A 13,556-nucleotide genomic window follows, 5' to 3' on the forward strand; every position below is an offset into this window, starting at 1 on the left:
GTAAGGAGAATATCTTTATTCAGGTGAATAGTGCTACAGGCTCAGGACCCAGTGGTCAGGGATGATGTGAATTGTAGTCCCAAAACATTTGGAGGGCCAAGGTTGCCTATGCGTGTTCTAAACACAGCCTGGCCAAGTTTTTTTCCTTCTAGAACTTAATTGCATTCTGCAAAGCAAAGTGAAGCCTTCCCAAGATGTCAACACACAGAGAGAGAAAGAAAAAAGCCCACAGCTGAACGAGAGGCAGCACAGAAGAAAGGAATTCCAAGTGTGCCTCTTGAGCAGCAATGGGAAAATAATCCCTTTTGGAAGCCAAAGGGAGAAGGGAAACCTTGAATTACCGTGTCTCGTAATTGCAAGGCTGTCGCTGCTCCAAGACCACCCACATTTTCCTCCCAGACATGAGCCACTTAGAAGTACACAAGCTGGTTGGGATGTACTGCAAGGACAGCATGCTGGGTATAGTAGATGCCCTGGTTCAGAGGCAGAGCACCTTGGCATGCAAAAAGCTCCCAGGTACATCTTCAATGGCATCTCCAAGCAGGAAATGTCCCCTGCCTGAAATCCTGGACAGCCCCTGCCAGTCAGGGATAGTAGATCACAGACAGACGAATGGCCCAGCTTCCCACGGTTGCGCAAGGAAGTCAACTGGGGCGAAGGGAGTCAAACCTCCTAACCTATTAATAATAATAATAATAATAATAATAATAATAATAATAATAATAATATACTATTTATACCCTGCCCATCTGGGCGGCTTCCAACAAAACACTAAAATACAGTAACCTATTAAACATTAAAAGCTTCCCTAAACAGGGCTGCCTTCAGATGTCTTCTAAAAGTTTGGTAGTTATTTTTCTCTTTGACATCTGGTGGGAGGCCGTTCCACAGGGCGGGTGCCACTACCGACAAGGCCCTCTGCCTGGTTTTGCCATTGAGGCTCAATCCTCAAGAACCAAGTGTCAGTGTTCCTCTGAGCACGTACAGAGCAGCCTCCTCTCACAGAGATGCTTCAACAACAACTGTTATAGTTACGATTTAGGGCTCGCTTGGTTTCCGACCCCTGCCCCTGGTAATTCAACCCTGTTTTTGCCTTTTGGAGATGCCTTGTCAACAATGTGTTGGTCAGAATTGCTGGAAGATTGAACGCTGTGGCTGGACTGTTGGTGGAGACAATGGGCAGCATGTAATTCTGGTGCCCACTACAGGGCCTGGTTCAAGGTTCTGGCATTAATTGACAAGGCCCCGAGTAACTTGGATCCAGTATGTCTTGGGCGTTGCCTGATCTTTGTACACCTGCCCCATCACTGAGGTCTTCAGGGGAGTAACTGTTAGTGGTTGCCCCACAGCTTGGATGCATGGCTCATTAGTTAGCTAGAGAGTGTGGTGTTCATAACACCAAGTTTGCAGGTTCGATCCCAACATGCGACACAGTTGGAGGGAGTGATAGGAAAATCAGCACCCTTGGGACCCCAAAGCCTACGAAAGTGACTAACGTTGGCACAGGGAGGGGTTTGGCTGCTTGAGATGCAATACTTTCCGACGTCTCACAGACAATAGGCCTTCAGATGAACTATAATTATACTCATTCTAAGGTCACCAAGAGTCTAATTTAGGAGTTCCTTTCTCCCTCTTGTGGTTGCCATTTTCGCTACAAACTCAACATTGGGGATTTCCTGAAGTTAAAGTGTTGCAAAGGAAAAGAGATGTGTGTGGATACACATGACGTCGCTACAGCAAAGTATTGCCAAGAGAAGTCCACCCCAAATCTCCTCAAACTTTTTCAGCAGGGGGCCGGTCCACTGGCCCTCAGACTTTGTGGGGGGCCGGACTATATTTTGGAAAAAAATAATGAACGAATAATGAACAGATGCATTTTAAATAAAAGAAGAAGAAGAAGAGTTTAGATTTGATATCCCGCTTTATCACTACCCAAAGGAGTCTCAAAGCGGCTAACATTCTCCTTTCCCTTCCTCCCCCACAACAAACACTCTGTGAGGTGAATGAGGCTGAGAGACTTCAGAGAAGTGTGACTAGCCCAAGGTCACCCAGCAGCTGCATGTGGAGGAGCGAAGACGTGAACCTGGTTCACCGGATTATGAGTCTATCGCTCTTAACCACTACACCACACTGGTGTAAAAACACCAGGCAGGCCCCACAAATAACCCAGAGATGCATTTTAAATAAAAGGACACATTAAAGGTAAAGGTAAAGGGACCCCTGACCATTAGGTCCAGTCCTGATCGACTCTGGGGTTGCGGCGCTCATCTCGCTTTATTGGCTGAGGGAGCGGGCGTACAGCTTCCGGGTCATGTGGCCAGTATGACTAAGCCGCTTCTGGCGAACCAGAGCAGCACACGGAAACGCCGTTTACCTTCCTGCCGGAGCGGTACCTATTTATCTACTTGCACTTTGACGTGCTTTCGAACTGCTAGGTTGGCAGGAGCAGGGACCGAGCAACGAGAGCTCACCCCGTCGTGGGGATTTGAACCGCCGACCTTCTGATTGGCAAGTCCTAGGCTCTGTGGTTTAACCCACAGTGCCACCCACGTCCCCATGCCTACCCATGCACCAGCCTGCAATTCAGAGGTTGCCACAGTGGTGCCAGGGGGCACCCATTTTCCAGCAGGGGTGTTCCTAGGTGCCCTTCCTACTCCCCTCTCACCCAAAATTAGGCTTGAAAATTAGGGTTGCCAGACCTCCAGGTTTAACCTGAAGTCTCCAGGTTTGCCTGGCCCCTTCCAGGGGGCAGGTGGGGGGCTGTAATCTCCCACCGGAGTGTCCCTGTTCAGGGTTTGAGCCCACTGCAAACATTTTGCTGCAAACATCTGGTGCAAGCCCAGAGAAAGAGACAAGGGCAGCCAGCTCTCTGCAAACTAAACCCCAGAAAAAAGTGTTGTCGTCCTCCCCCCCCCCCCCAGTGTGTAACCTTGGCTGTCATCTCCTTTTCCAGCTAAATACTAATGGCTCTGAAACACTATGCAGCATCGAAACCCACAAGCATTGCCTCTGCAGTAGAGAGTGAATGCACTCAGCCCATCTGCAAGAGAAACCCCAAACCTGAACTCAGAGAGAGCCAAGAAGGCAATTATGAGCTCTCTCTCACACACACTTAATGGGGGGAAAACTCTATGCAAAGAGGCTTCTGAACAGTAGCCACAAAGAAAGATAAGAATCGCCAAAAAGCAAAGTAGTTTCCTTCTTGTCCAGCCCCAGATTAAAATAATTATTTTATAGCCAAATCTTCCCTCTGGCTCCTCAACAGCATGAACGATTGACTTACATTTCTGTTGCACCAAGGAAATGGACATCGTTCTGCCTTCCTGCCTGTTTCACAAATATATGCATCTTTCTGCACACTTTCCCCTATGAGGAATGTTCCCTGTTAGATAGATAGCAAGTGTGTGTGTGTGTGTGTGTGTGTGTGTGTCTAAAATCAATAAAAAGGCTCTGGTTTCCTCACCTCAAAAAGGACATGGAAGAGTTGGAAAAACTTCAGAAAAGGCAACCCAAATGATCGTGCATTGCCAGAGGTTGGACTAGAGGGGTCCCCCTTCTAATTCTACAATTCTACTGGCTGTCTCTCTAATTTTGCATTATGCCACTCTCACCCCTAGCAGACCCTCAAAAGCAACTACTTTGTCCCCCAGAACTCTCTTAAATCTCAAAATGTGCCCTCCAGCCAGAAAAGGTTGACAACCACTGGTTGTAAGCTCTGCAGGAAAGGGATCTATCTCCTTTTGTGCTCTGCAAACATGTTCATGCACGCTGGTTGGAGCTTTATAAAATTAAAATTAAATAGTTGATGGTGCACAGAGTTTTTGGTTTGTTTTTGAAGTCTGGGTTCTTTTTAAAAACTACTCTAGAGAAAAGGCCCTCTTTTGCTATATCCATCCCCAGCAGAAAGCCCGGAAGACAGACATGTGGCCTAAATAAAGACTGGCGCAGGGGGGAGACAGTCGTAACATTTGTACTTCCCCTGCAGTTTTCAAATTGTGTCTCCAGAAACATTCTTTCCCTCGCCTGTTTCCAATTTACTACAATCCCTTTCCCTTCCACCCTCCCTGCTCTCAACTCTAGAGCAAAAGAGGACTCTTGTTCTCTCGGGGCTGGTTCAGATTGAGATCCATTCTTGCATTTTTAATCTTGTATTACCTATTTGTTCATTTATTACATTTGCACCCCATTCTTCCTCCCAAAGTTGCCCAAAACACCAAACATCAGAATAGTAAAACGGTAGGGTTTGCCAGTTCAGAAGCACCCCAGACCCTCAGATTTCATAGCCCAAGCCTGAGACCTGGGGGGCAGAGGGGGGGGCGGTCCTTGGTGATGTCACATACCTGCCACCATGTTGAATCCCAAAACTGGGACGTTCATCTTCCCAGCTGTGCAACCATGTGAGTCATGTGACCCGCAGGAGATCTCAGGCCCCCGAAAAAGCACTTTGTCAGGGCGAGTTCTCGGTGTGAAATCATTGCGCCCAAAATGGCCGCTGTGCTCTCGCACAAAAAATGGGATGTCTCGGTTTTTCCGGGACACTTGCAGGGTATGATGTCACTTCTCTAAAGGAAGTTGATTGGAAGAGGGGCATAGATGAGGGTAGGCACAAACGCCTAAACACGTCTGTGCTATGATTTGCAGCCAGCTCCTGTCAGACTGAAGCTTTTACGTTGCATGAACAATCTTCTCTCTCTCTCTCTCTATATATATATATACAGTGGTACCTCGGGTTACATACGCTTCAGGTTACAGACTCCGCTAACCCAGAAATAGTGCTTCAGGTTAAGAACTTTGCTTCAGGATGAGAACAGAAATCGTGTTCCGGCGGCGCGGCGGCAGCAGGAGGCCCCATTAGCTAAAGTGGTGCTTCAGGTTAAGAACAGTTTCGGGTTAGGTACGGACCTCCAGAATGAATTAAGTACTTAACCCAAGGTTATAATTTAAGGCCCTCTCACCCATCTGAAGATGCAAGCCCCACCCACCTGCCAGAGGCCAGGCAACCCCAGAGGCTTTGGATTAAACCTACGCTCTGAAGCAGTAGAATTTAAACGAGAGAGAAAAACCCTGTTTGAAACATTTAGAAAACATCTCAAAACATTCAGAGCAGTGGCTCCCAAACTTCTCTCTCCTCCACAGACCACTTTAAAATTCCTTATTTTCCTGGCGGACGACATAATGATTTTTCTGCCTGTTGCGGAAACTGAAATGCACTGTGTTAGATGCCATAAGATTTTTAATTCTGTTTCCATTGCTGCTTTTATTTCTTACACGGTACTTTACCATATTGCAATAGAAATTAAAATGGCAATACGCTATAAGAAATAAAAGAAGAAAAATGCAGTTTAAAACCATATTTAATGAAGACCTCCTGAACGCAAACTCATTCCACAGACCACAAAGGGAGCCCCCGATTCAGAACATCTCAAAATATTTAAAAGCAATCGCATAGCCACACAGTTATTAATTTCCCTGTTGCTATGGATTGCTATCAGGTTCAGAAACTTCCATTTACAGCAAAGTTTATAAGGCAGGCAATGACATCCCTCTGCCACCAGCATCTGGTATTGACAGATACACTGCATCCAGATATGGAGGTTCTACTTGGCAATGACAGCTGATAGGAGGGGCTGTGGATAAGTCAGCCTCCCCCAACCTGGTACCCTCCAGAGATTGTGGACCATCAATCCCTGCCAGAACAGCCAGTGAGTGTCTGGGTGTGCATTGTGGTCCAAAATAACTCAAAGGCACCTGGCTAGGATACATGAAGCTCATGGAAGTTGTGGTTTTTTAAAAAACAAAAAACAATACTTATGAAGTAGCATGCTCCACATCTTCTGTTCCCTTGGCAGACAAATATAGGATTATTCTTATTTTTTATTTTACAGTGGTACCTCATGTTACAGATGCTTCAGGTTACAGACGCTTCAGGTTACAGACTCTGCTAACCCAGAAATATTACCTCGGGTTAAGAACTTTGCTTCAGGATGAGAACAGAAATCATGAGGTGGTGGCATGGCAGCAGCAGGAGGCCCCATTAGCTAAAGTGGTACCTCAGGTTAAGAACAGTTAACCTGAAAGAACGGACCCCCAGAACGAATTAAGTTCTTAACCCGAGGTACCACTGTATTTTTATTAGATTTTTATACTGCCCTTCATCAAAAGGGTGGTTCACAAGATAAAATACAAAGTAAACTCACAAATAAATAGTTTTTTAAGAAGCGACCAAACAACAACCCTTCTTCCTACAAACACATTTAAAAGGCTGTAGAATATTAATCAGCCCAAGGCCTGGTTGAAGAGGAACATTTTTGCCTGGCGCCTAAAGGTGTATAAGGAAGGCACCAGGCGAATCTCCCTGGGAAGAGCATTCCACAAATGGGGAGCCACTGCAGAAAAGGCTCTTGCCGTCTTCTGGACTTCTTATAGAAGCGGTGGTGGCAAAGAGGCTCAGATCGTAGGGTCTGCGTCGGCTTATATGGGGAAAGACATTCCTTGGGGTTATTGTGGTCCTGTGCCGTAAATAAGGTCCTGGCCTTTTAAGTATGCTACTGGACAGAGCCGAAACATCCCGCAGCCATATTCAAGAGAAATCTTCTGCACTATGTATATGGCATGAAGCCCAGTGGCACTTCACCGTCGAATGAGCTGTCGTTTTCCTGCCTCTGCAGAACACAGAGCAATGGCGCAGCAGCAGCTCCTCCCAGCCCGTCCTATCCAGCCTCCCCAAAAAGGTTATGGTCTGCTCCCGTCTTTCCTAGGGCCCCGTGAACATCTCTCTGGATCAACCTCCCCCAGTCGGCTGGCTGTGACTCTTAGGTTGGAGCAAGCGAGGGAGCCAGGCATTCCACGCAACCAAGGTCTGTGTCGGGAGGCAATTCTGGTGAGACGGATAAAAACTTTTCTCTGTCCATTTTCTCCACACCCCGCATAATTTCCGCTTTTCTCCCAAACGCTACAACCAGGGCCCAATTTAGGTTTGATGAGGCCCCAAGCTACTGAAGGTAATAGGGCCCTTTATATGTCCAGCTGTCCTTTGTCAACAAATTGTCACTGTTTTTTGTGTTGAATATATGCTATATGGTAATCTATGGACCTAATAGGTATCTAAAGCCATTTGCACATGTTGCCATGGAACCAGTCCATGTAGAATGTAGGCACCCTTTATACAGAAATGAGCAAACCAGTGATATTTTAGGGAGCAGGCTAGCAGGCGGGGTCAGTTACTTACATCATGGGAGCCTACACAACACAAAACCCTGTTGCTGTATGTAGATTTTATTTTATTTGTTTTTTATCTTATATTTTGGAAATGTACACCCAGTTGTTGTTTTTCCTTTAATTTTTTGGGGGGCCCAAGAGAGTGGGGCCCTAAGCTATAGCTTGTTTAGCTTATATGTAAATCTGGCACTGGCTACAACCTTTCAGCATTGTTGCTCCACCCCCGACTACTCTGGTTGCCTTTTCTGATTCTGACAGTACCAATTCTGATAGTACCAAACTACCGAAGGCTTTTCACCAAAGCCAGACTAAATGTCTTTCCCTCTGCAGTGTTGGATGGCAGGTTGAGAGGAGTTCCCTACCAGGACAGACTTTGCTCGTGTGCTCAAGACATCGATTCCATAAAACATATTTTGTTGCATTGTGCAAAATATGAGCAAGCCAGGGCTGAACTGATACTACCCTTGCTGGTACCTTTCTCGGGAAAATCAGAGGCTCACTATGTCAGGTTCCCACTGGAAGACTGGACAAATGTTAGAACATTAGCAGTGGCAAAGTTTTTATCGGTGGTTGCAAGATCAAATGAGCCCTATATTCTAAACAAAATGCTTGTTTAATCTGGAGGTAGGCTGTCTGAATTGTGCATTGTTTTGTAATGATTTGTTGGGTCTCTGGACCGTAATAAAGATTGATGAGGATGATGATTCTTCCCCACCTGCTCGATATCCATCTTTAGGTGAGGCAACCAGAGCTGTACACTTGGGGCTTGTGTGACAATTGCCACTTTGGCTAGCACCCTCCCCCTGAAGACTGGAGTTTGTAAGGATTAAGTTTTGCCTCACTGGCCCTCATCCAGCCAGCTCCTGATTCCAAGCAACGACTGAGGAATTCCAGCACTGCACTGGGATTTGAGGAGGAGGAAGACGAGAACGGCAGGCGGGTTGTCACCAGCATACTAATGACATGGAACACCAAATCGACTGACTAGACACTCCCCCTCCAGTGGTTTCTGAATGTCCACATAAAAGCATGGTGCGGTGGTTCTAGGGCTGGGCGATATCTGGTTTTCAACAGTGTGATATATCACCAGCTAAACATCACGAATATACCGATATATCATGATGTCTGAAATAAGGATGGTGCTATATAGAGGCACTGGATGGCTTCACGGTTTTTCCCACATTGTGATTTTTTCATAGCACACACACACACCATGATTCATGATATATTGCCAGGTCAAAAATCATGAAACCAGTATCACGATACGGACTTCAAACCGGTTTTGGACAATATATCGATATACAGTGGTCCCTCGGTTTTTGAACGTCTCCATTGACGAATGTTTCAGTTTTCGAACGCAGTAAACCCAGAAGTAAATGGTTCCGTTTTCGAACATGCCTCGGAAGTCGAACGGCTTCTGCTGAGTGTATATACAGTGGTACCTCTGGATATGAACAGGAGCCCCATTCGCATCTAGAAGCAAACATAACTAGTGACGGCACATCTGCGCACGCACACGTCGCTTTTCGCCGTTTCTGCGCATGCGTGTGACGTCATTCTGAGCGGCTGCACATGCGCAAGCAGCAAAACCTGGAAGTAACGTGCTCCGTTACTTCCGGGTTGCCATGGAGCGCAACTCAAACGCGCTCAACCCAAAGCGCATTCAACCCAAGGTATGACTGTATGTTATTTTTCTCCATTTTCTTTATTAAGTTTTCAGACCATCCTTTGCACCTCGGGTTTCGGAACTCAAACAGTCTTCTGGAATAGATTATGTTTGAAAACCGAGGTACCACTGTTATCGCCCAGCCCTATGCGCTTCACAAACCATGGGCCTCTTGAATATCGCTGCGAGTCTCAGCGGCTGCCCCCTTGCCCTGCAAGAAACCAGAGGGCCTAACTTTTAAATGGTTAAAGCCTCAGTTTGGAATGTTCTAATGACTAGAAACAAATGAACCAATCTGATCCAATCACAAACCAATGTGCATTGGACAGTCATATTGCAGGATCAGCAGCAGGTACCTCAGATCCTGGCAACACAGGAAAGCTGCACCCACAAAACTTCCATGATGGAAGGTTTTCCACCTTTCATGATGCCAGGTTCTTTATTCTCCCAAACAGTCCCTGGTGCTGTTTGAAGCCCACTTAACAGCAAAGTCCAATTTTAGAAATGATAAGTTATCTGTTCTCTGATGAACACACTCGTTTGACCAAAAGAGATGTTTCCACTATGCCTTGGCAGCTTTGAGTCTCTCAGTAAAAATGAAAGAACTGTTTCAGATTTCACCACTGGTTGCCACAGTGATGATTTTAAATTCAAAAAACTCATTGCTATACTAGGCTATTACTGAAAAGGATCACCTCAGCTCACACACACCCACTCAATCACTTCAATTTGTGGAATGGGCAGATTTATGAGTGCCATATAATGTTCATTCCACACATGGAAGGAATTCATCTTTCTTTGTGGAACTGTTGGAACTCCCTGCCCATTGTAGGCAAATTCACTGCATTGTTTTCCGCGCCTACTAAAAAACCAAATTCTCTGGGCAAGCCTACCCAGACGTGTTATTTTAACGCAAATGTTTATTTTAAAACCACTGATTATATTTATATCTGGATAAATTTTACGCCACAGTCTTTTCAACATGTGATTTTATCAGTATACTTTTACATTTTGTTAAAACCGTTTGGAGGTTTTTGCTGAGCAAGCAGTTTCATTAAAAAAAAATCTGTCGTTCATCATTTCGGTTTTAAATCTAAGATTTCCTCTTATTATTATTCTGAAATACAAAGTTTGGGAGCTTATATTTCTGAAATCTCTTCTCCACTCCACCCCTGCTTATTGGAAAGTTGCAATGGCCACTAAACCACCGTTCTTTCTGGCCAACAATAAATGGCCAATTTATTTACTGTTATTAAATAAATAATAATATTTTTAAAAATGTATTAATAGGACATTTTTCCACTATCTGTTTGGGAGTCACTCGGTTTGTCACATTTCGGAATTCTGTAAAAGCCAAAAAGAACAGGACTTGCTAGGGGGCAGCCTCCATCCCCAAAACATTTGAGAATTCAGCGCTGGCAACACCCCCCGTAATACTTCAACCTCTCCGAAAAACTGGGTGGAAAGAAAACACTCACCAGGACACGGTCTCCAAGCCGGAAGTCTTTGTCCCCTTTCTTCACTGAGCCGCTGTCCGAGAGGTTCGACCCGGACTCGTTCCCCGTTTTCATTGTGCTGTTGAGGACGCTTTCCCTGAGAGGGATGATGCGCGTGGAGAGAGGCGGGGTGGACGTCCCCGAGTGCAGGGACAAGTTCTGAGCCGTCAGCGACTCCACGGAATGCGCGTCGCTTCCGGAACCTTCCGCGGTGGGCTGGCGGGTCAGCTTGGAAGGCCTCGTGAAGATCCCCTGCAGGGGCTGGCACTCAAAGTAGCGGACCCCACCCACCGAGCCATCGTTCTTCCCCACCGGGTCATCCAGCACGACGCCCGCCCATTGTCCAGGCGCAAACTGAGTCTCCCCCAGGTATTGTACCACACCTGGCTTCACGCCGTTCACCCAGACACGTTCTCCCACCACGAAGTCTCCCAGGAAGTCATCGCCCACCTCGGTGACTTTGGACCCTGCAGGCTTCTCGGGGGCAGCTGTGGAAGAAGAAGAAGAAGCGGAGGTCTGCTTATGCAGAGGCGACCCTGTAAAATAAAATAAAGGGAGATGAAAACAAAGCCTTCAAGCAAGGAAGGCCCTATTAACGCCTGCCCTGGAGATGAGAAGATCAAGAGGAGGCATTTATTTTAATTGTTTCACACCATCACGGAAGAAGAAGAGGTCCCAAGGATCATTTATGTACCGTGCCATATTAGAAGCAAAAAAACTTGTTTTGATGAATTGGAAGAGCCGCAAAAAAGGAAGGCACTTTCTATCATATGTGGTGGTATGTAAAAGAACAAAAATGACTTATAACGAATTGAAGAAAATGCTTTAAGATAACCTTTAGGGATTGTGAATATAGAGATTCTGAAGGACCTTTAAAATTTGCTATTGTATGCCACAACTGCAGCCAGAATGGCGCTTGCCCACAGGTGGGAAGAAGATGCTATGCCAACAAAGGAAAAGTGGTTGATTAAATTGATGGATTCTGCTGAAATGTCAAAACAGACGGGTGTAATAAGAAACCAAGAGAAAAAGAAATTTATTACAGAATGGGAAAAATTTGAAGAATATCTGAAAAGTTCTGGCATGCAAATAAGTTCCTTAGTAGGATTAACTTAAATCAAGCAGTTAAAAATATTACTAAGATAAAATAATAACAATGGAGTAAAGTGGAATATTCAGTGTTAAAAATCTAAAGTAGAAAAGGAACCACAAAAGGGGGGAGGGAAGTCAAATATGTAACTGTATTCAAAATATGTGTTTGCAAGGTGTGTATTTGGAATCTTGTGGGTAACGAAATTTTTTTTTTTAAAAAGGGGGGGAGGGGAGAGAAGAGATGGGAAACAAACTTGGGTACCAATTCTTAAATTCAAATGTCTGAAGAGTTGCGACACCAGACACCGGAGAAGATTTGTTCCCTGTTGTTGCTGTACCCAACAGGTGGAAACAGTGGGGAAGAAGATTAGGGGGAACAATTCCTATCAGTAAGAGCCGTTCAGCTGCCTCAGGAGGTGATGGGCTCTCCTTCGACCGGGCTATTTAAGCAGAGGCTGGGCAGCCATCTGTTGGGGATGCTGTTGCCGCATCCTGCACTGAGCTGCGGGTCAGACTACATGACCCCCGGAGAGCCCTTCCAACTCTCTGATCCAATTATTCTAGCTCATGCTCTGCCGCTCCCCATTTCCTACAGCTCTGTAAAGGAGTTTAAACGGGCCTGACAGATTCCCCCTTCCAACTCCCAAGGCGGCCAACACGCCAGCAGCAGTGCCTGGGGATCAAAATGGGAAAGAAAGAAAGGTGTTATGCTTCAGCTGGTGCCAGGCATCCTTCACGAGGTTTCTGCACTTATGAGCATTAGGTTTTAAAGCACAGGTGACCTTCAAATTTACAGGTATGCAACGGGAGGCCTGTGGCCAAAAGAATCTGGCCTGCAGGCAAAAGTGGCAGCGGAAAAATCCTTAACCATTTGGGGGAGAGGGTGTGACAAGAACAGGGCAGCTTTAACTCCCCTCCCCACCCCACCAACATTTCCCATCGGCGTCCGAATCTCGCGTTTAATCCTGTTATGCCTGTGTGACGGGTCTGTGCCAAGACGGCCAGCTGTCAGACGGTGCAGAATGGGCCACGTAGCAGCCCAGTTTCCATGGTTATCTGGTAGAGATGGAGGGGGGGACGAAGCCTGGATTCTAAACACCACAAATATCAGACTTTCTCCAAGACCCATGTTTGGGGAGGGGGCGTGTGTGAACAGCCCAAAGGGGTACTTTGCAAGGTGGGGGGGCAAGGGCAAATAGTCTAAAGATCCCCTTCTTTCAATTTAAATAAGAAGTACACTTCTACCATTTGGCTTAAGTGGGTGTCACCCAATTTTTATCATCCACTGTTTTTATATGTTGACTTTTTAATGTTTAATGTTTCATTGTGTTTTTATATCTGTTGGAAGCTGCCCAGAGTGGCTGGGGACAATCCGGTCAGATAAGCAGGGTACAAACAAACAAACAAATAATAATAATAATAAAGAAGAAGAAGCTGAGATATGAAGCAAAATATGCAGGAAGTATTATTGCCACCATGAATTCATTCACCCTCTTCTACACAATCAAGGCGATGTAGAACAAAAGCAGCAAAATCTGTTAAACACACGCAAATAACCAATACATTTTAAAGACTACAAAACAGACACACATGCAGAAGACCCATTTGCCCATTCATTTTGCAAGAAATTCGTATATTGGCTGATTTGGAGTATTTGCTCGCCATCCACCCCGGAAAAATTCCCGCAGATGCCCATGCAAAGCCTATGAACATCTCCCCAGTCAGGGACAGTAATATAGTTTTCATGCCCACAGCCCTTGGGTTCAAGCCAAGGTGCCTCCAGGTAAATTTGTCCACAGGGAACAGGAGAGGCCTCTCCTTCAGACCCCGGAGCACGCTTTAGTTTAACTCAGACCCTTGGGTTCATCCACCTTAGCGCTGTCCACACTGAATTGCAGGTCTCCAGGAATTTCGCCTCTCCCAGCCTTACCTGGAGAGATGCTGGGGACTGAAACTGTGGCCTTCCGCATGGGGTCAGCCTGGATAGCTCAGTTGTTTAAAGCGTGGTGCTGATAATGCCAAGGTTGCAGGTTCGATCCTCATATGGGGACAACTGCATATTCCTGCATTGCAAGGAGTACTAA

The 13,556-nt window shown here is 45.9% G+C and overlaps 1 protein-coding gene across 4 annotated transcripts in view; it reads right to left on the reverse strand.

The window, feature by feature from the left end:
* Window positions 1-13,556, reverse strand: part of CLIP2 (CAP-Gly domain containing linker protein 2) — a 70,804-nt gene that overhangs the window by 31,050 nt on the left and 26,198 nt on the right. For all 4 annotated transcript variants that reach the window (XM_053366983.1, XM_053366981.1, XM_053366982.1 and 1 more), the window contains exon 3: window positions 10,363-10,916. In XM_053366983.1, coding sequence (XP_053222958.1) covers window positions 10,363-10,916 — 554 coding nt within the window. The remainder of the gene's footprint in view (window positions 1-10,362; window positions 10,917-13,556) is intronic.

This window comes from Podarcis raffonei, chromosome 15, assembly GCF_027172205.1.
Source record: "Podarcis raffonei isolate rPodRaf1 chromosome 15, rPodRaf1.pri, whole genome shotgun sequence".
In the NCBI taxonomy this organism is placed as follows: Eukaryota; Metazoa; Chordata; class Lepidosauria; order Squamata; family Lacertidae; genus Podarcis; species Podarcis raffonei.